The sequence below is a fragment of the Danio rerio genome, chromosome 17, assembly GCF_052040795.2.
Source record: "Danio rerio strain M-AB ecotype USA chromosome 17, GRCz13ab, whole genome shotgun sequence".
Classification (NCBI taxonomy): Eukaryota; Metazoa; Chordata; class Actinopteri; order Cypriniformes; family Danionidae; genus Danio; species Danio rerio.
Window position 1 is genome coordinate 55,695,386 of NC_141037.1, and position 23,321 is coordinate 55,718,706.

Here is a 23,321-nt window from a genome sequence, read left to right on the forward strand (position 1 = left end):
CCAGCCCGTTTCTGACTCTGCTCTGCCTTCTGACTGCCCACGACCCAAGCCTGATACACGGACTCTGATACTCGCTGCCTGCCCTTGATCCAAGCCTGATACACGGACTCTGAATCACGCCGCCTGCCTCTGACCCATGCCTGGTAAATCACTCTGTGTCTGTCAGCCGCCAGCCTTAAGACCTTTATTACTATTGTTGTTGTGTGTTCGCACCTTTGTGCGTGTTAATTGTTTGAGTGAAAGTGTGACTAATAAATACTGCATAATGGATCCCTCCGTGTCAGTCTCCCCGTTACACCATTTGACATCCACACACTGATGGCCTTTTGACCATCAAAATAACAACACAAAACGTATTATAATAAAAACAGTTTTATTCATGTGAAAGCTTCAGTTCCAAAAGACAAATATATACGGTAACACTTTACAATAAGGTTAATGCATTTACTAACATGAACTAATCATGAACAACACATGTACAGCATTTATTAATCATAATTGAACATTTACTAATGCATTATTGACATCCAAGTCCATGCTTGTTAACATTAGTTAATGCATCATGAGTTAACATGAACTAACAATGAACTACTGTATTTTCATTAACTAACGTTAACTAACATGAACAAATACAGTAATAGATGTATTGTTCATTGTTTGTTCATGTTAGTAAATGCATTAATTAGCGTTAACTAATGAACCTTATTGTAAAGTGTGACCATATATACTGTATAATTTTCTACAATGTTTGTAATCGACATTGATGGCAAAATAACATCAAATTGCCATCAAACATTAGAGTGAAACAACACACCAAAAAATCACTGTGTCACAATCACCAGCGAACTAGCCTGTTCAGATCGCTGGAGAACTAAAATATGCCACTTTAATGAACTACAACTCCCAGAAGTATTTGCACGCACACACCAGTTCCTGATTCCTCCTGATTACACACACAGCTGGAGGCTCATGAGGGATTGTTCAAATTTAATTTGTTTAGCTTTGCCATGTTTTTGAACCTTGCCTCATTTATTGCTTTCCGCCTGTCACAAACTTTGCCAGTACTTTGACTACACTTTTGGATGTACTGCATGATCCTGTTTGACCATTGCCTGCCTGACGATTCGGTTTAATCGGTTTAAACTCTGTTGTCCCTGATTCATTACAATGCCAATGCTAGATGGGAATTTGAGATTTTGACATCAAGGTTGTGAAATTGATTCCTTTTTTTTTGACTTAAGTCGTCAAAATGAAGCAAGTTTTTTTTCTCAAAACAAGCAAGATAATCTAGCAATGCGTTGATTAAAATGATCGTATTTCAAACCAAAAACAAGATTGTTTTACTTACCCCATTTGCAGATTATTTGCTTGTTTTAAATGTGACCTATTATGCCAACCCTATTTAGGCTTTGATCCAAACTGTGGCATTTTTGTGACTGTCGCTTTAAATTCACATGAGTATTTAATTAAAGACTGATGCTTTCAGTCCTTTTTTCAAAAGTGGGCAGAGTTACAAATGCCCATGTGACAGATTAAACACAGAATTAACGTTATTCATTCATTAATTTTCCTTTGGCTTAGTCGCTTTATGCATCAGGGGTTGCCACAGGGGAATGAACCACAAACTTATCCAGCATATGTTTTACACAGCAAATGTCCTTCCAACTGCTACCCAGTACTGGGAAACAGTCATACACACTCATTCACACACACATGCACACACACACACTCATACACTACAGCCAATTTAGTTTATTCAATTCACCTATAGCGAATGTGTTTGGACTGTGGCGGAAACCACAGGCACCAAGGAAACCCACGAAAACACAGGGAGAGCATGCAAACTCCACACAGAAACGTCAACTGACCCAGCCAGGACTCGAACCAGAGACCTTCTTGCTGTGAGGCAACAGTGCTAACCACTGAGCCACCATGCCACCCTAGAACTAACGTTATCTCTGTGGAAAACCTGAAAATGTCAGAATAATAATATCCTAATACTCTACATTTCAAGAGTTCACATTTAGATAATGCTTGACCATAAGCAAGTTTGGCATGCTATCCCGGGAGAGAACCATGAGCTCAGAGATAGATGAGCCCAAGGCTCCCACCTGGTCAATAAGCAGTAGGAGGGATATGAGATCAGGTAGTTCTCGAAAACTTCCCAAATAGACCGCTAACTGCGCTAGCTTGTAGTAAGTGCTTCTGACTTTAACTTTCGTTGCATGGAAAACCCACGCGAACACATGGAGAACATGCAAACTCCGCACAGAGAGTGTCGGTTGGCTCAGCTAGTATTTGAACCAACGACCTCCTTGCTGTGGGGCAACAGTGCTAGCCACTGAGCCATCGTGTCGCCCAAACTTAGATATGAGGAGGAGGGAGAAGGGACGGATGGGGGGTGGGGGGTGGGGGGTGGCGGTGGGGCATTCCCAAACGAACATGAGAAATGAAGTTTAGGCTGGATATTTATATTGGATTTAGAATGATCCGATTGGCTAGTTAGTGATTAGTGATGGTGATCAGCTGTAGTCAATCCTATCACATGCTCCTCTCGAAATTAGTTTAAGAACCTTCACTTATAATCCTCTTAGTCGCTAACATTATCTTCAGTATGTACGGAGTAAAAACTCCGTAAAAGGAAGAGATCATCACGATTGGGCGGGGCTTTCCCCCTCTGATGACATTTAAAGTGTTTCTGTTTTTATCAAGTCTGATTATATAAAATAAAATGAATACATGTTTACAGTTATGATATGGTTATATGGTTACATTCCCAAGTTATATCGTTATATTCCCAAACTGCTGCCCTTATAAAAGTGTTTTTGCATAATAGGCCCCCCTTAAGGAATTTTTATTTAATTTATTTATTGCTTATTTCTGAAAACAAAACAATATTTTATACTTGTCTTAAAAAATGCGTCATGATTAAAGAATCTTTGAATATTTGGACTAGAAACTAGACAGAAACTCAGAAAGTTTTTTGTACTTACGTGGTGTAGCAAGCTTGGCCACTGCATTCAGGAGGATACAGAGAGACAACAAAGGGAGAGAAAGTTAGTCAAATTCATAGAAGAACTGTAAATAAGAGCATTATTTATACAGTGTAATTTCATACAAGTGCGTTCAGTGCCCAGCAGATCCTCGCTCTCAGACTCATCAGGGTAAATGGCAGTGACAGAAACATCATAAGGTGTGTCTGGCTCCAGGTCCACCAGATCATATGTAGTGTCTTCACTACTCAGGATATCCTATAGAAGAGAAAATGAATTAAATACACACTGTATACATCGACCAAACATCCATCTCACAGCCGAATGTTACCATTTACCAGTACTGAGATACACACATGCAAGTTACAATTGCTAGATATTTACAAACACAGACTGAGATGCTTTCCCAAACAATGACGTAACTTGCGGATGAACTATCATAGTATGATGCATCGCTTGGGAAAAGAACGATGTAGTGAGAAATGTTTCCCAAAACTGTAGTAACTTTTACGTTAGGTTTCGGCCTAAAACCTGGCGGGTGCGGGTGTGGGCGGGATTCAAAATTTTGTCCCGCGCAGATCTCTAAATCAGACCTGAGGTTCAGTCTCTTACATTTTGAAACTCGGTCGTTCCTTTCTTTTTCCAGCCAATGCGGTAGAGGGAGACATCAGGAGCGCCGTGCTCCCAGTGAACCCTAAAACTGGTCTGGGTCACCATCGAGAACCTCAAGTTCTGCGGGGCAGGAACCACATCTAAAAGAGAAATTGATTTACAAAATCATCCAACATGTAGAAATCCAAAGCTTAACACAATCAAAGTCAGCTTTATAGTCAAATGTGCCACATCAGACGCAGGGTGCATACAAATAACAAAAACACCACAAGATGAATGTAAACATACTATAAATGCAAATAATTTTCGGAGAAATTAACTGCTCAACAGTGCTCAGTATAATTCAGCGCACCCCATTTTAAAAATTAATATTTCTATCCATTTCTCAATGATGATAGATCATAAATGTTGCTGCATTCGAACAAAACTGATTTATTCAATGGATATACTTATTAAAATAATATTTTAGTCACCAAACATCTTTAGAAATAGAAGGATAACACAATTAAATTTGAGCTAATGATTGAAAAAAAAGTTTTTTTCAACAAAATTTTATGCATTTTTTTCTCTATTAATTTTTTTTTCTAACATGTACATTTGGCTGTACTACTTTTGGACTATTATCATGAATTGTTTCTGTTAGATTAGCTCCTGATTTGGCTTCAGTACTGACTAATCTAATGTATATGCACAAATATAAAATTGTAAAGCATCCTATAGACCAGGGATCACCAAACTTGTTCCTGGAGGTCCGGGCTGCGTCCGAAACCGCATACTTCCATACTATATAGTACGCTAAAATCAGTATGCGAGCTGAGTAGTATGTCCGAATTCATAGAATTCCAAAAAAAGTATGCGAGAAGTACCTGGATGACTTACTACTTCCGGCGAGATTCTGGAGTGCGCATCCCATGCTCGCTGCGCTATCCCATGATGCCCCGCGAGCGAATTCATAAATGGGAGTAAAGCGACACAAACTATGCAGGTTCGACACGTGACTATATCAAAATGGCGGATGTAGTACGTCTAAACTTCATTCATACTTTTCACATTCATACTGTATAGACTGTACTTTTCTAACGGCCGAGTAGTACGTTTAAATACAAATGCAGTACCTACTGAGTAGTAGGCGGTTTCGGACGCAGCCCCGGCAGGTTTTAGCTCCAACCCTAATTAAACCCACCTGAACAAGCTAATCAAGGTCTTACTAGGTATAATTGAAACACCCAGGCACTTGTGTTGAGGCAAGTTGGAGGTAAACCCAAACCTCCAGGAATGAGATTGGTGGCCCCTGCTATAGACAATATTAATTTAAAATGAGAGATTTGTGAGGGGTGTACTCATATATGTTGAGCACTGTATGTACAAATAAAGGCGCATAGCAAGTGTGCAATGCAACGAAACCTTGATTATTAAAGAGCTATTTTTACAGTATATAATACTAATATGAGGTAATGTCAATGCAAGAGGCTTGAGGAAGATTACCTGTAATGGCCTGGTTAAGCATGGGGTTTCCAGTGCCCGAATCATAAACCGGAGTCACAGCCACATCATATTCAGTCTGGGAGATGAGATTATCCAGGCCTCTAGATGTTACATCTCCGTCAACTTCAAGCTGAATTCAATACACAGAAACAGGAGGTCAAGGATTGGCTGGTAAACCTCAGCAGATAACAAGATAACTTATAAAAGAGAATCTGTTACTGATTCCAAATTACATGACGAAAAATGTATCAGATAAACAATTTGGCTAACATAATAGCCCCTTTCACACAGTGATACCGGTAAATATCTGGAAAATTTCCGGAACGACTTTACCGCTACATTCAAAAAAGCGCTGTTCACACAGGCGAGGACGTTACGGAATTTTTCCGGAAAAGAGCATTCACACATCCATTCCAAAATACCGGTAAATTCTGACATCATTCACCACAAATGAGCTTTAAACGGCTGCGTTTGTATTTGTAAACATTTGACTAAATTACAAACTCTGTGGATGATCAATATTGTGAACAACTTTCGCAGGATCACTTTCGCATGTCGAGATGTTCATAATATGTGCGTGTGCAGGGGCTCACAGGCTGTTTCACAGAAACACGCAAAGCTTGAAGGTAAACAAACAACGGCTTATCATAAGCATCTCATCGATGATTATTTACACAGTTGGCATTAAGAAGAACATACAAACGTGATCTGACTAACTTCTAGCAGCTAAATGTGTCTGGAAAAATATTCAAAGGCTTTTATTCTCATAAACCGCGCGGACGTAAATGCGTCTGACTGTTGTGATTGGCTAAAGCAGACGTCTCACGTCAGCACGTTCTAGACGTGCACGCGCTTATTACGGGAATCTTCCATCTGCATTCACACAGCGCAGCATTCCGGTAAATTGCCGGTAATGTTACAGCTTCTCTTTCCGGAAAATAGCCAGAACGAATTTACCGGTATTTTCAAAAAGGACCTGTTCACACATACAACCTTTCCGGAAAATTGCCGGCAATTTTCTGGAAAGGTCTGTATGTGTGAAAGGGGCTAATATCACCCTTATTCTTAACGTATGAGCGGGTGCAGCCATTGGACTCTTTTTGGCTCGAGACTTCCAGTCTCATTCACTTCCATTGATTTTAAGGCGTTAAAACAGATCGTTATGCTGATACAAACTGATGTTTTCTTATTACACTATTCTATTTTTTTGATGTATAGTCATGAATCTATAATCTACAATTGTCACGATCACCAGAGATCAAAACTCCATGGATCGCTGGAATACACTCACAATCACTTACGGACTATTTTTGGACTACAACTACATACATGCACTCCGCTCACTCACACATGTTATTTCTAGTCCTATATAGCAAGTCCAGAGAAAGTTGTGTACACCATGATTTTATACATAAAATTCACTTTAAATTGTGATATGACTAAAAAGTGGTCATAAAAAAATAGCGGTGTTAAAATTAATTGTTTATTCAGTGCACTGTGATGCAGACGCAGACAATTCTGTATCGGTTCAGTAATAATCATAACCGGTTATTGTGTACTGACGTCTTTTATCTCATATGCGCTATGTCGCTGTAGATACTATGGCGAGGGAGGCGAGCGCGAGTATTTACAACGCTCCAAATACTTAAAAAACGCAGAAACTGTGCACAATTTCACTGCGTGTGTTTGCTGCAGTCTTTCACTGACACTTATAGCAGAAGCCAATATTTCACTGCGATTGATTGATTCCTTCATTGTGCTGGTACATTTTGGTTTCACTTTGATTATTTTGTCTGTTTGTAGCCTATGTCGCTTATAATAAATTAATAGTAGGATATCACTCTTGTCACCCACACCACTGTGCATCAGCATTAAGGCCCTGGTAAAGTTCAAACTGAATCGAACCGAAATGACATCATTACAAACACAATCGCGCCAAAACAAAGTTCACTGTGAGTTCGTTTTCTCACCAAAAGCAAACATATCAGGCAATTCGTTTAGGCTCCTAAACACCTTTGAGCTGCCATTGGTCTGTGGCGATTATGCCTTCAGTGGGTTTGTTTTGGAGCTCCGCCTTCTTTGCCATACGACTGATTCGTATCTCAAATCCACAGAGGTCAGACAGGAGAACAAAATCCAACACAACAACATGATGTAAGGAACGTGAAGAAATGGGAGGGTTGAGAAGCAGAGCTATCCGCACCTGTATGATCGCTAGCGTACAGATTTTAAAAACTCCGAGGAGGTTTGGACAAGAAGTGCCAAAGTGTTGAGCCTGTCTTCGAAAGTTCTATTCCATTAGTTTTCATTTAGCTTAGTCCCTTATTTATCAGGGGTCGCCACAGCGGAACAAACCGACAATTATTCTGGCATATGCTTTATGCTTCATTCACACTAGTAGCGACTTTGTAGCTGTCTGTCGCTCTGGCTGGTGATCTGCTGCAAACTCAGGTCTGTGTAGGTTTACAGCAAGGAGAAAACACACAGTCTCTGAGCGAGCTGAGAGAGGATCATGTACTCTTATTGGCTGTCGCTCAAGAAAGTCGCTCTTCATTTGCATAAATTTCACGGATTCTCAACTTTGTCGTGACGCTCGACACTCCAACCTGACCTCCAAGAGTTGCTGTCACTCGAGTAGACAGAGGTCGCCGGAAGTACCATTCAAGTAGCAAATAGAAAACAATGTAAAGATGTGGCATGCTGCGTCTTGTACACAAGGCTGTTTGTCGGATGTTTCTGAAACTGTTCTTCTCTCTCAGCCACCAATTATTTTGTGTAACGAAGCACATGAGCAGCATGACACATTCACAACCCCACCTACTGCAGAACAGGGCTGTCGTAAGGTTTGAAAACCCTATCAAACTCCCTTTTGAAGTCAAATGAAGTACAAAAGAACTCTCTTCGAAGGATATCAGAACCTTTAAAAACTCAATGAACTGTTCTCTCAAGGAATTATAGATCTCTTCTGGCAACATTCAGTGTTTGGTTAGCCAACAAGTTAATAAATGCTAGACAGAAGTTGATAATCATAGAAACAATGGAGTCTCAAATAACACTTTGAGGTCCTGCAGAATCAGAGCTTATCTTTGATCTAGAGGCATCTCATCTTCATCTGTAGGTAACAGGAGCTGCCGCCATCTGTCAGCCTTCTCAGACGTCCATCCACCTGGGTCCACATTCATCTGCGTGTTTGTTTCATCTTTTCATCCCACAGCGAAGAGTTATGAGCAGAACCGAGTCGTGATTAATGCATCAGGATATGGAGCAGCGCTCGGGCCAAAACTGCCACTGAGAGCTTTACAAAAAATTCATAGAAAAAAAATATTCACACCCATAAAACACGTATCCCAAAGCTCTGGATTGCTGCGTGCCACTCAAAACTCCATCTTTTTTTTTTTTTGGTCGGTCTGTTATCGCAATCTTTGGATGGATGATTGCTGTAACCGAGGCTCTGGAGAGCAGCTGTACTCTCTCGGCAGCTGCCGTCTCCACTGACTTGTGTAACGTAATTGCTGATATGTTAAAAGGTCCCAAATCCATCAACATCTTGGTTGTCTGCCTGGACGCATTGTGTAAACAGACAGGAATCTTTCCTCAGGAAGGCTTCTGCTGTGACCCAGGAAGACTTTGGGTATTTGAAAACAAGACTGTTGTTCAACAGATGATAAGCTGTTCACACAATTAATCTCAAGCGTAGTGCTACTCAACACGTGGACGATATTGTGCGTGTGAGGGTTTTTTTTTAGTCCTGGAAGTTGTGATATTAGAGTGGAACTGCATGGAACTTTTTTTGAAAGGACACCAGAGTGTAATGGTCAAAATCTAAACCCTGAATTGACTATAAAAGAATTTTATCAACCTCATTCATTCAGCGGATGTCCTTCCAGCCGCAACCCATCTCTGGGAAACATCCACACACACACATTCACACACTACGGACAATTTAGCCTACCCAATTCACCTGTACCACATGTCTTTGGACTGTGGGGGAAACTGAAGCACCCGGAGGAAACCCATGCGAAGGCAGGGAGAATATGCAAACTCCACACAGAAACTCCAACTGAGCCGAGGTTCGAACCAGCGATCCAGCGACCTTCTTGCTGTTAGGCGTCAGCACTACCTACTGCACCACTGCCACTGACTTTACGGTCGTTTTCTTTTTGAACGCCCTCTGTCGTTTTAAAGAATATCACAATGACGAATTCGTCAAATATAAAAGGCTCGTCAGTTTCGTGAGGTGCGCGCACAGTCAGCAGAGGTGTGCTATGTGGCGCCAGTGTAAAGTGTAAATCAGCCTTAAAGGGTCGTGAAACACCAAAACACATTTTTTGAGCCGTTGACAGTCGTATATGTGTCCAACACTGCTTAAAACACTATTAGGACACATATATCTCACAAAAATGGGAAAATTGGTTGTTTTTGCGTTATTTCAAGCAAATTCGTACTTTCGATTTTAAACTAATTTTTGAAGCTGCGTCATGGCCATGAGATCTTAGCGTGTATTCCAGCGTGTAGACTGGACATCTGTACCTGGGAGTACCTTATTAGGTCTTTGAGTGTGCTGCATTCATTCATGAGTAAGACTTGGTTCAAACCAATCAGCGCGCTCTATTATGCAACTTTATTAATATGCATGCAAGCTTCGAAGACTGTTTGTACCTGAAACAGTGTTCAGACGGCAGAGAGACGACATGTTGTGTTGCCAAAAGAAGTGGGAAAAGAATAACAATTGTTTGGAGATACGGGTCGTCAGTGTTGCTTTTATAATGTGCTGCAGTGAAGGTTTTGTTTTCATTTTCCAGCTATGAGAGCGCTGCTGGACTCACGTGTGGAAACAGCTCCACTATGTGTTGATTGTCCTGTCTACAGATTTGGTAAGTGTGTCCGATCAGCGATCAGCGCCCTTTCTTTGTTCATTCAGATGGCAAAGTTATAGTTGGTATGGTCAGCAGTACTTTTACATTGTTTAAAGACAGACCTTGGTCAAAATTATTTCTAAGTTACTTAGTTTACGTTAACATCACTACAATATTATGGACTAAAGGATCTGTTGTAAATGCTGCTCTCACAGTGTCAACATGAACACTGCAAGCAAACTATTACCGATCGTCATGTTGAATTTTCGCCGCATTTTGTGACAGAATAGCCTACACACACACAGCTTTCTGACCCACCGAGTGCATCTGAGGTTTTTTTCTCTTATACGATGTGCGGTATCAAACATTCCACCATCATTAAACACAGTCACTGTCTTTCTCCTCTGCGAGTGTGTTTGTTTTGCCTCTGTGAAAATCAGGCGTGCCCAAATCGAAACTCCTATTTTTATTCAAATCCTTCTCCTTTTCCCTCCTCCGACACTCCCACATAAACAGAGCTAGACACACCCACTTTCCTGTATGATGAATCTAAACCAGGGGTGTCCAAACTCTGTCCTGGAGGGCCGGTGTCCTGCATAAACACACTTGTCTTGAAGTTTCTAGTATACCTAGTAATAACTTGATTAGCTAATTCAGGTGTGTTTAATTGAGGTTGGGACTAAACTATGTAGAACACCGGCCCTCCAGGACCGAGATTGGACACCTCTGATCTAAACTAATTTCTATAGTTCAAACAACTCTGAATTATAGCAGAAAGCGACTGGTATAATGGACCACGTATAAAAAAAAGTACTCAAGTTTAAATCAGACTTGGGCTCATAATTACGGTTAATGTGGAGGACCAGGTCAGGCTCGGACACAAGTTGAGCCTGTGCTGGTTCATTTGTTTGAAATGACATCACAAAAGTATATTTTCTAAGACATTAAGAAGCACAAAGAAAAGAAGACAGCACTTCAAGAGTTCGCCCTTAGCTGATGATTGATCATAAAGCTTGTTTGGCATGCTGTCCCGGGAGAGAGCCCTGAACATGTGAGATCCTCGAGCCCGGGGCTCCCCCCGTTGCAGGGGGAGAGGGAAGTCCGAGTTCAGGTATATCCTGCTTGATAATGTTGGAAGTAGAATAAAATGCTAGGAAGTGTCTATGCTGTCAATTTAGATTTGTCAATATACTTATGTTACATGTTTTTGGTCTGTGGGAGGAAACCGGAGAGCCCCGTGAAAACCCATGCAAACACGAGGAGAACATGCGAACTCCGCACAGAAACGCCGACCTGGCCAGGTAGAGTCCGAGCCGATGGCATTCTTGCTGTGCGACTGTGGTGCTAACCACCAGGCCTCCATGCTGCCCTGACAAGGAAATGGGAGGAATAGGGGTGGAAGTGGGATTCTTCAAGACGAAGATGGTTGAGGTAAGATACTCTGGTTATTTATAGTGGTTAAGGAGTCATCTGATTAGTGAATCAGGATTAGCCAATGTGGACCAGGTGCTATCAATCATAAGCGCGTACTCCTCTCGAAATTAGTTTATAAATAAACTTCACTTAAACACTTAAAAGAGCACATTTCCTTTGAGATACAGTCAATAGGACACATGATCTGTGAGTTTGTGTTGTGTTTGTGGTCTAACCTCCTTCGCCTCTCCCTCCTCTGGCTTGTAAGTGATGATGTACTTTCGGACGGCGCCGGGCGCAGCGTCCCAGTCCAGCTGCATGGTGCTGTGGGTCACATCGGTAATCCTCAACTCACCGGATGGAGGAAGAGGCACTAAGGAGAGAGCGGAAATACAGAAGAAAAAACAAAACAAAAAACAGAAACAATGAGAGTCTGACAGGCGAGCAGAACACCCTGCTGAGGGGAGGAAAACCCTACTGCCACCTACGGGTCACCCCTTGATCAATCAGAGGTTCACTGGCGTAATCGCCGTGCAGGGCGAAGAGCGAAACACTGTAGGCCGTGTTGGGGAGAAGTTTCTTCAGCTGGACGTCAGTGACCATTCCTTTCACTCGCATCTGTGAAGGTCAACCACACCACACATGAAAGGAAGGCTGCACTCGTGAAAAAGCATATTTGATGGAACAAATCACTTTGCTGCCCTGCTGGAAAGACCAGATCTGATTTGGATCAGCACGATTTTATAAAACAGATGTCGATGCATTGAGGATTGTAATGGCAAATTATTTTCTTCCTGTTCGCTAAAACTGAATAAAGTCAGACAAAAGCCCCTTTCACACAGTGATACTGGAAAATATCTGGAAAATTTCCGGAACGACTTTACCGGTATATTCAAAAAAGCGCTGTTCACACAGGCGAGGACGTTACAGAAATTTTCCAGAAAAGAGCATTCACACATCCATTCCAAAATACGGGTAAATTCTGATATCATTCACCACAAATGAGCTTTAAACGGCTGCGCTTGTATTTGTAAACATTTGACTAAATTACAAACTCTGTGGATGATCAATATTGTGAACAACTTTCGCAGGATCATTTTCGCATGTCGAGATGTTCATAATATGTGCGTGTGCTGGCGCTCACAGGCTGTTTCACAGGCACAAGCAAAGCTTGAAGGTAAACAAACAACGGCTTATCATAAGCATCTCATCGATGATTATTTACACAGTTGGCATTAAGAAGAACATATAAACGTGACCTGACTAACTTCTAGCAGCTAAATGTGCCTGGAAAAATATTCAAAGGCTTTTATTCTCACAAACCGCGCGGACGTAAATGCGTCTGACTGTCTGAAAATAGCCAGAACGAATTTACGGGTATTTTCAAAAAGGACCTGTTCACACATACAACCTTTGTTGTATGTGTGAACAGTATTGCCGGCAATTTTCCGGAAAGGCCTGTATGCGTGAAAGGGGCTAAAGTTTGTCTTTTAATAGCTTTAATTCTCCGTCGAATGATCAGTTTACACACAAACAGCTTCTATAAGCAAAAGCATCCCAAGGATGGACTCACAGGAATTTTGAAAGACAATGTTACAATGTTTTAGATAGGAATTTCTCTACAGCTCCTTAATTCTTTAACAATCATTGTAATGGCCCAATGCATTTAATGTTTACTTTAACAAAACCTTAATCAATTATCAATATCTAATGGCCCGTTTCCATTGACTGGTAGTGGTTGTATGCTTTTTATATCCATTTCCACTGTCAAAATATAGCAAAAAGCGAACCGCACCACTTATTTTGGCTACCCTTTCTAAAGGGTACCTAGCACAACAAAAGGGCACCAAAAGGCGGAGCTAGATGCGCAGCTGAACGCTATTGGTTTGCAGAGAAATGTCTTTAGCGCTTGCACAAGCCTGGAGAATAAAAACAAAAGAACCGCCATTTTTAAACACACAGCCGAGACATTGCACTGTAATAATAAATACATATAATTATCATCATTCATATTATTATCATCACCTTTGGGACTATTATGAACGCTGAATGACGGAATTACTTTTCTAACAAGATGTTTGAAACATGATTTCAAACCACACTGAACTGAGCTAAACTGAACTGAACTTAAACACTAAAAAACTGAACCACCCTGATCCAGTTACTATGACCATTTATGTGAAGCTGCTTTGACACAATTTGACAAAAGCTGAATTGAATTGAATTGAATGTTACAATAATGTTACATGTGCTGGTGAAGAATAAAGATGAGAGGCATTTGTACTCACTATATTTGTTTCGTATCGTTTATGAACCCAAATAAAGCTTATATGTAAGTTTTGTTTATTTTTTCATTTGTAATTGGTCACATTTCAGAGACTTTAGAGATCTAATTAATATAATTGAATATATTTTATATAATTATATAATTGCAGACATTGCAAACTTTGAAACAAACAAAAAATACACTTTAAAATTTTAAATATAAAAAAAACTAGTAATACTATAAAAATAATACTCTAAGTCAGTGGATCTTTTTCACCAAGAACCACCTCAGAAAATTGTTTTCTCTCCAAGTACCACCATAATGACTAGTATTGAAATACAGTAGCGTAGTAGGCCTACTTAAGCAGCGACAGCTCTGCACAGTTAAAAAAATGTGGCAGATTAATTACTATTATTATGAATATTTATTAATGTGAGACACTTTAAACTATAAATAGTTTGAACTTTAAAACTGCACTCTGCTTACAGGTAAAAAAAAAATAAAATGTCAACGTTTAAAATAAAATGTGCTTTTTATAAAGTAATTAAAAATGACACAGTTCTTAAAAAGTAAAAAGAAAACTGCTGTACTTAAATGTAAAGTATTATCATATAGTAGCCTATTCATCAAAACCTGGAAATGTTCCTTGGACCTCATAAATATTTTTATAAATAATAAATAACTAATATGCCATCATACTCATATTTAAAATCTTTTTTGATACATTTAGAAATATATATATATATATATATATATATATATATATATATATATATATATATATATATATATATATATATATAGATATAGATATATATATATCTATATATATATATATATATATATATATATATATATATATATATATATATATATATATATATATATTTTTTTTTTTTTTTTTTTATACAACAGTTATGTCTGGTTCTCGAATCTGATTGGCTGATAGCCGTGATATATTTAAGTACTATCAGCACCCGTACAGCCTCTTTACTCTTTGTGTATTACTCCGCCCACATACAGTCAGCAAAAGGCAGACACAACAGATCTAAAGTTTAAAAGATGCTTGCTCAGCTGTTTAACTGTCAGCTTATGATTTGAATCCAACGCGAAAGAAAGTAGTTCCTCATACGAAAGAGTTTTTGAGACTCTCATTGTTTGATTTCATTATTTTTCATCTCCACGTTTGACTTATTTGTATAGCTTTGAAATCTAAAAATTACCTTGAATTATAGATATATGAACTGGATTTACATATTTCAATTAGATCTGCTTGCTGCGTGTTAGAGTTGGCTATTTGTGTCAGAAAAGCAAGTGATTAAACTATACCTTTTAACATTGCGATAAAAAAATACAGGATATGCCACCAACAACAGTTACGAATATGGGGAGGTTAGCTTCAAATGATAGAATACATAAAATTTTTTTTAATTAAAATAAAAGGTTCAGCCAATTAAATTAATTTACTGATCACATTGGTGTTATCGTATGCGTCAAAGGGTTAAAAGTGCGTTTGTTTTTTTACTTTAATTATTTAGCGATTTCTCTGCGTACCACTAGAAGGAAGCATTCGTACCACTAGTGGTAGACGTATCACAGTTTGAAAACCACGGATCTAAATCATTTCGGTTTTACATTATAAGGTACATTTGTAGCAAAGAAGCTCGAAATGTTGAGCCTTAAAACAAAATGTGCTGGTCTTTTCAGCAGGGCAGCTTTAGCATAAATATTTCTGAATCCTTTATACAACTTCTGATTTCAGTCTAGACTGAGATATTTTCTCACATATGCTTTCTTCCTAATGGAAATAATGGAGGAGCCATTTTAAACATCTGCGCTCTCAGACGGGCCCTGTGGACATCAGATTCTCACCAGGACTGACGGCAAGAGCTCTGGATCTTCCCACTTATGTGAAATACTTGAAAGAAAAACTGAGCTAACAAGCCCCAAAGCGCTAATGAGCTGTTATTTTCCAAAAGCTGCAATATAAAGGACGTTTCTGAAGCCATTCGATGTAAACCCACCACCTGCGGTCTCTACTGCATCTCCAAAAACGCTTTCCATTTCCTCTTTCTGCTACAGTATGTCATAGTCGCTGACAGATTTGAGCTCCACAAGACCGCTGGGTTTCCATGAGAACATTTTGTCTCTTGCTTTAAAGGCCAATATTTTGTCATTTACACTATTTATTTTATTGAATATTCTGCAATGCAAAAATGTTGCTCTGACTTCGAAACTTTTGCTTGTTTTCCAGTACAAACAAATGCGTAAATTAAGATATGTTTAGTTGAGAAACAAAATAACTTCAGAATTTATTAAAGTTTATGTTTATCACAGAAAAAAATATCTTAAGAAGATTTTTTTGTCTTGCTTTAAGCAAAAAGTAATTAAAAAAAATCATTATGTCACTTACGTCATTTACTTCTAACTGTATCTTGCTCTAAAAATATATAGACATTCATGTTTGAGCAACCTTTTTTATTGTTACATTTTATTACGATTTTATTGTCCAATTATGAGCATTTTTCTCACATTTCAAGCTATAAAATAGGAATTGTGTTTCCAGGCCCTATCATATACCTCCCTCAATAAACAGCAAGATGTGTATGGTGGAATTTTTTGCTATTTTTAGACCAGCGCAACTGTAATTTTCATGTTTTGCACCACATTGTTTAAATAGCAAATCTATTTGCGCCACTTTGTGAACTCATTGATGTGCTGCCTTTTCAGTTTATTCATGACAATCTGCATTTGTATATTGATATTATAATTAGCAGTATTATTTATTATATCCATATTTATATTTAAATAGAATTTATAAAAACAAGCTTGGATTTGTCCACCTGTGGGGTTTCGAGGACGTTTGCATCACGATATGGGGCATAAGAACAAGGACGTGTGTTTGGATATAACTTAGTGTTTTGACAACATTCTTTATAATTGTTCATTTATTCTATGCTGGAAAATTTATCTGAATTTAGAAATAGTTTTGAAACAAATCTTTGCGCTTTACGAACCAAATTAAGTATGTAGGCTAATGGATGTCTTCAGTGGAGTGAGTTTTCACCATTTCCTCATCCATGAAAGTAAAGGAGTGAAGAGTAAAAGTAAAGTAAAGTAAAGAGAAAGTAAAGAGGCTGAATGGAGGAGGGTCATTCTTTATCCTCATGCTGCAGAGGCACTGTTTAACTGTTGTCTCACTAGTAAAGCGTTCAGTTTTTTGCGTACAGTGTCTCTGATTGGTTTAATGCACGTTATGCTCAAAACTCACCCATAACTCATTAAGAGAATAAGCACAACCATGCGTTGCGGTGCAAACTGTATTTTTCCGGCCTTAAACGAGCAGAAGTGGATTCGGACACGACCCTAATGCTTTTGCACTATGCGCTTCAGACTTTGCGCTTAGATTGTTAAAATAGAACCCTTCATCTCACAATTCTTAAAAAAATTAAGTGTGTAAAAACTAAAAACTCACAATTGCAAGAAATATCACCACTATCACGCTTATCAGCTCATGCTAATTTTCTGCTCGAAAAGTTGACTTTGTAATTTGTTGTACTGCTTTTGTGGGGTTTGTTGTTTAATAATTTACTGTATTTGTGATGTCAATGGTGGCAAAGGTGGTAAATTAATAGTTTTCTACTACTACTACTACTACTACTTTATTCAAGTTCATGGCAAACATGAAATTCCAAGTCATTCATGTCGCCTAGCAGAAATTAAAATCTATTTGCACAATTGATTTGCCTTTGTATGTAAATTAATTACGAATACTTAAAGTCATCATGAACTGAAAGTTGCTGAGACTTATTTCAGTATGTTGATGTATTCCAACTGAAACTGAAAATTGATAAGAAGGCAGGGCTTTCCTTTAGCGAATCATTACCTCATAGCAAAGTAGCGGTAAGAGAGAAGTGGTTAAGAATATTGTAACTGAAGTCGTCAAATATACGACAACAGTGAGGAACCGCCTTTACAAATCTACCAAATTTTACCAAATTACCAAAACAGCTTTTTTTTAAGTGGATTAACCTGGACAGATTATTTGTTCACCTAAAAAAATAACAATGTGCCTGTGAACATTGCACTTTTTGAATTCACACAGACTTTGGGCTCTATTTTGACGGTCCAGAGCGCAAAACGCAGGGCGCAAACGCTTTCAGGGCGTGTCAGAACGCATTTTTGCTAACTTAAGGACGGGAAAATCCGCTTTGCGCCGTGGCGCATAGTCTAAAAGGTTTGAGTTTATTTTCTCAATGAGTTATAGGTGTGTTTTGAGAATAAACCAATCAGAGTCTCATCTTCCATTCCCTTTAAGACCCAGCTGCATCACGCCATAAGCGCATTCACTATTTACAGGACGTAAAGTAAGTTCTCTTTCGCTTTTGCTCTCGTGGATAGGGAAACCTTACCTTACAGACATCAATTAGCCTATAAATAATTAATTTTGTTTGTTAAGCGCAAATATTTGTTTCAAAACTATTTCTAAATTCAGTTCTAATTTCCAGCAAACAAATAAATGATTAATAATAACAAAGTTTAATCAAAATACTGAGTTATTTCCAAATACACCTGCCATGCCCCATGGTCTAAAACCTGACAGGTGGGCAAATCTAAGCTTGTTTTTAATAAAACAAATATAAATATGGATATAATAAATAATATTGCTAATAATAATAACATTAAAAGCAAATTGAATGAACTGAAAAAGCCTCCCGAGATTAAGAAAGTATGAAGGCAGTGGTTTTTAAATTCATGTAGGCTAGAAATTAATATGTTTTGTAATATTTTAATCATTTATATTTATATCCTATATATATCCTTATTATATCCTATATATATATATATCCTTAATATATCTTTTTCATATGTAAAGATATTTGCGTATTGCATCTTGTGTGTAGTGTGTAAGCCAGGCGCACATTGCGCCAGACAATAGACCGACTTTGTTCTGGTCTAAAGATCAGACTATTTACAGTTTCTCAAAATAGCAACGCGCCAAAACACGGCTGCTTTTTAGACCAGAACGCCTATGGGCGCACATTTGAGCGCAAATGCATTTGCTATTTAAACAGCGTGGCGCAGTGCCTTAAAATGACTCTTGCGCCAAGCTTAAAGTAGTAAAAGACTATTGCACTGCGCCTTGCGCCACATTGCGCCGGGTGTATGATAGGGCCCTTTAAGTTCAAATTTGGGAAGAACCAAGCATAACTATCTTTTTTTTTTAAAGACTAATAATAAAAAATGAGGTGGAAACTGGCTTCTGCAGATATTAGTACTGGAAATCAAGACAAAATCCAAAATGAAGGCACTATCTTCTCCAAACGAAGGCACTATCTTTTCCAAATGAAGGCACTATATTCTCCAACTGAAGGCACTATCACTGGGTTTACAGTACCGACGATAAGTCTGCAAACAAAATCTTTAAGCACATTTTCTCTTTCTACTGCTAAACATTTGAAATGGAGGACCAATTTCAGATTCTCTCAGACTCTACACTGCCCTAGTTTGAGTGCTAATACACAAGCTGTTGTTGAAGACCGGAGCCAGGCAGTGGTTAAAGTGTATGTCGTCCTCGTACCTCCTGCTCCACAGAGGGTTCAGTGGCGTTAAGGGCCTTGTAGAGAAGCATGTAGCCTGTGGCCCCTGTGGCTGCGTCCCATCTCACATTCATGGTGGTGGAGCGCTCTTTGTAGATGTTCATGCTCCTTACAGCACTGAGAGGCACTACAGAGGGGAACAGGTCTTTTCTCTCTTTCTATTATTCATCTCAGGCCCTGACTCTCTCCATTTAAGCGGACTGAAGCTCATGGAGCGATGGGAAGGTGGAATGAGGTGCCATGAAGGACAATGACTGGATGAGGATGATCATGGATACTCATGTGATGGAAATGACTGACAGACAAATGTCAACGTGTACACTGCAAAATACTATTATTTTTTGTCTTGTTTTCTGCGAGAAATATCTATTCTATAAGTAAAAATGTATTTACTTAAGAAGCAAAATAAATAAAACCTTGTGAACTTACAGCATTATTTATGCTTTCTATGAAGCGTTTCCAAACCGTTTGGTTCTTCTGTTGAACACAAGAGAAGATATTTTGGAGAATGTTTAAAAAACCGGTGGCCATTGACTTCCGAAGTACTTTTATTTCTATCATGAATATCATGGCTATCAGTTTTCGAACATTCATCAAAGCATCTTCTTTTTTGTTTAACAATAGAAACCTAAATTTCACGTAAATTAGACTTTATTTTTTATGAAAATCGCTTTTTAAAGATTTTTTTTTTTTTAAATTCACCTTTATTTGGCAGGACATTACGATGACAGCAAGTGAAGTTAGAGAAAGTGAGAGAAACTGGATCTGGAAAGGTCCATGAGCCAGGACTCGAACTCAGGACACCCGCACAAACCACTAGACTATCAGCGCAGTTTAAAACAAACATAAATATTGATTTTCTTGTTTTCAAGAGTTCACACTTAGCTGATGATTTACAAAGCTTATTTGGCATGCTGTCCCGGGAGAGAGCCCCGAGCTCAAGGGCTCCTCGAGCCCGGGGCTTCCTCCCGTTGGCAGAGCAAGAAGGGAGCCCGAGCTCGGTGGATCTCAGAACTCCCCTGCTGCTGTAGCTAAGGGAACGTAAGGAATTGGACAAGCTTGATTATTATGTATGTTGAATGTCTTTGGATGGTGGGAGGAAACCGGAGAACCCGGGGAAAACCCACGCGGACACGGGAAGGACATACAAACTCCCCACAGAAACACCCACCGGTCCTATAGAACTAGGACCGGCAGTATTCTTGCTGTGTGGTTCGCAGTGCTAACCACTGGACCGCCGTGCCGCCCAATCACAGGTAAAGGAGGAGAATAGGGGAGGAGGGGGGTTTCTTCCAAACGAAGATAAAGTGAACTGAAAACTGAGGCTATTTATGGTGCCTTAGGGCTCATATGATTGGAAGATTAGTGATTAGCAAATTCGAGACTGGCCGTGATAAATCATAAGCACGTGATCCTCTCAAAATTAGTTTATGAATAAACTTCACTTAAAGATGCTGTATGTATGTTTTGGACTCTTCTAAAGCATACTACCATAATATGCTACTATATATTTAATAAACATGCAAAGAGAACCTACTTTTTTATTGAAAAAAGATGCTAAAGTCAAATATTCGCCTTTAAAAATGTGCGTTCTGTGTCAGAATGTCTGTCTTGTTTTGGTCTCTATAACCAGCCCACTGCCAGTTTACCCAATTATATTTCAGAACTCTGGTTTGCCTTGGTGGAAAACCAAGACTTGAAGGCTGCTTTAATGTGGCGCGATCGATGATGTGAACTTTTGAGGACCGTAGCAGCCTCAGAAATGAGACGCAGATTCAGAGTCATAAAAATCTACATGAGTGAATTTTTATTTAGAAAATAATGCAAATTTTACTAAAGTAAAACAATAGCTGAGTAGTATACGTTGTAAAGCTTGTTTGGTAGGCACAATTGCTCCTATTGGTGCTGTCAATATAGCAACCTGCATGTGTGTCGATCACCAGAGGAATGGTTGGGTGAAAAAAACCCTCTCCAATATTTTGAATTTGGACTGTAATACCAAGCCAACCACAAGGGGGGTCAATCCTACATATTGCATATTTAATCATCAACTCACATAATTGTGATTTATTTTTGCTTATATTTGCTTCTTCAGTAAATGTGTCTCGATTTAAGAATGTTTTGATGTTTATGCTAAAAAACAAGACAAAAAATACTGGGAAAATAATTTTGCAGTGTAAAGACAATGATGATTTTATGTATGCGCACGAATAAAAACACGGACACTTTGCGATGCAAAAGCAGCATCATGCTGGACGAAACACCATTCAGAGCGCTGTGAAAGGAATGATGGTGTTAGGGTTATGTCATCATGTTAATTCATGATCAAATGTGGCAAAAACAAGATCAGCAACATAAGCACACACGCCTTGCAAAGCATTTTATTTGCATCTTCTCAGTAACTGGTTAAACATCAGTGAAATCAACAGTTCCTTTGACAAGGTGAATCAGACAAAACATATCTGAAATATTGAAATCTAAAAAAATAAATAAGTGCATGTTTACTTTAAATTATTGTCATTAGCATCTAAAATTTATATACAGTTGAAGTCAGAATTATTAGCCCGCCTGGATTATTAGACCCCCTGTTTATTTTTTCCCAATTTCTGTTTAAAAGAGCAGCATTTTTTCAGCACATTTCTAATCATAATAGTTTTAATTACTCATTTCTAATAACTGATTTGTTTTATCTTTGTCATGATGACAGTAAATAATATTTACAAGATATTCTTCAAGACACTTCTATACAGCTTAAAGTGACATTTAAAGACTTAACTAGGTTAATTAGGTTAACTAGACAGGTTAGGGTAATTAGGCAAGTTACTGTATAACGATGGTTTGTTCTGTAGGTTATCGAGAAAAAAAATATTAAAGGTGCTAATAATTTTGTCCCTAAAATGGTGTTTAAAAAAAATTAAAAACTAACAAATAAGAAACAAATAAGACTTTTTCCAGAAGAAAAAATATTATCAGACATACTGTAAAAATTTTTTTTACTGTGAAAAATTTTCTTGCTCTGGTAAACATCATTTGGGAAATATTTAAAACAGAAGAAAACAATTCGAAGGGGCTAATAATTCTGACTTTAACTGTGTATGTGTGAATATATATATATATATATATATATATATATATATATATATATATATATATTTATATATATATATATATATATTTATATATATATATATATATATATATATATATATATATATATATATATATATATATATATATTTATATATTTATATATATATATATATATATATATATATATATTTATATATATATATATATATATATATATATATATATATTTATATATTTATATATATATATATATATATATATATATATATATATATATATATATTTATATATTTATATATATATATATATATATATATATATATATATTTTATATATATATATATATATATATATATATATATATATATATATATATATATATATATATATTTATATATATATATATATATATATATATATATATATATATATATATATTTATATATTTATATTTATATATATATCTATATATATATATTTATATATATATATATATATATATATATATATATATATATTTATATATTTATATTTATATATATATCTATATATATATATTTATATATATATATATATATATATATATATATATATATATACATATATATATATTTATATATATATATATATATATATATATATATGTATTTATATATATATATATATATATATATATATATGTATTTATATATATATATATATATATATATATATATATATATATATATATATATATATTTATATATATATATATATATATATATATATATATATATATATATATATATATATATATATATTTTTATATATATATATATATATATATATTTATTTATATATATATATATATATATATATATATATATATATATATATATATATATATATATATATATATATATATATTGGTGTCAATAAATAATGTTAATTTTAGACAAATTTTATGCCAAATTTCATATTTCTTTAGTGAAATGTTTGCTGGACATGTTTTGTAAGATTCAGAGCA

General features: G+C 37.0%; 1 protein-coding gene across 15 annotated transcripts in view; it reads right to left on the reverse strand.

Annotated features, from left to right (window-relative positions):
• Window positions 1-23,321, reverse strand: part of col12a1a (collagen, type XII, alpha 1a) — a 188,018-nt gene that overhangs the window by 87,020 nt on the left and 77,677 nt on the right. For 8 of the 15 annotated variants that reach the window (XM_087291086.1, XM_087291085.1, XM_087291087.1 and 5 more), the window contains 5 exons: window positions 11,596-11,732; window positions 5,091-5,220; window positions 3,606-3,745; window positions 3,119-3,251; window positions 2,994-3,014 (listed from right to left, as the gene is read on the reverse strand). In XM_087291086.1, the coding sequence (XP_087147212.1) occupies window positions 2,994-3,014; window positions 3,119-3,251; window positions 3,606-3,745; window positions 5,091-5,220; window positions 11,596-11,732 (561 nt within the window). Of the gene's footprint in view, window positions 1-2,993; window positions 3,015-3,118; window positions 3,252-3,605; window positions 3,746-5,090; window positions 5,221-11,595; window positions 11,733-11,847; window positions 11,978-19,206; window positions 19,353-23,321 lie in introns of all 15 variants that reach the window. The other 7 variants (XM_087291083.1, XM_087291082.1, XM_087291084.1 and 4 more) reach the window with 1 other exon arrangement.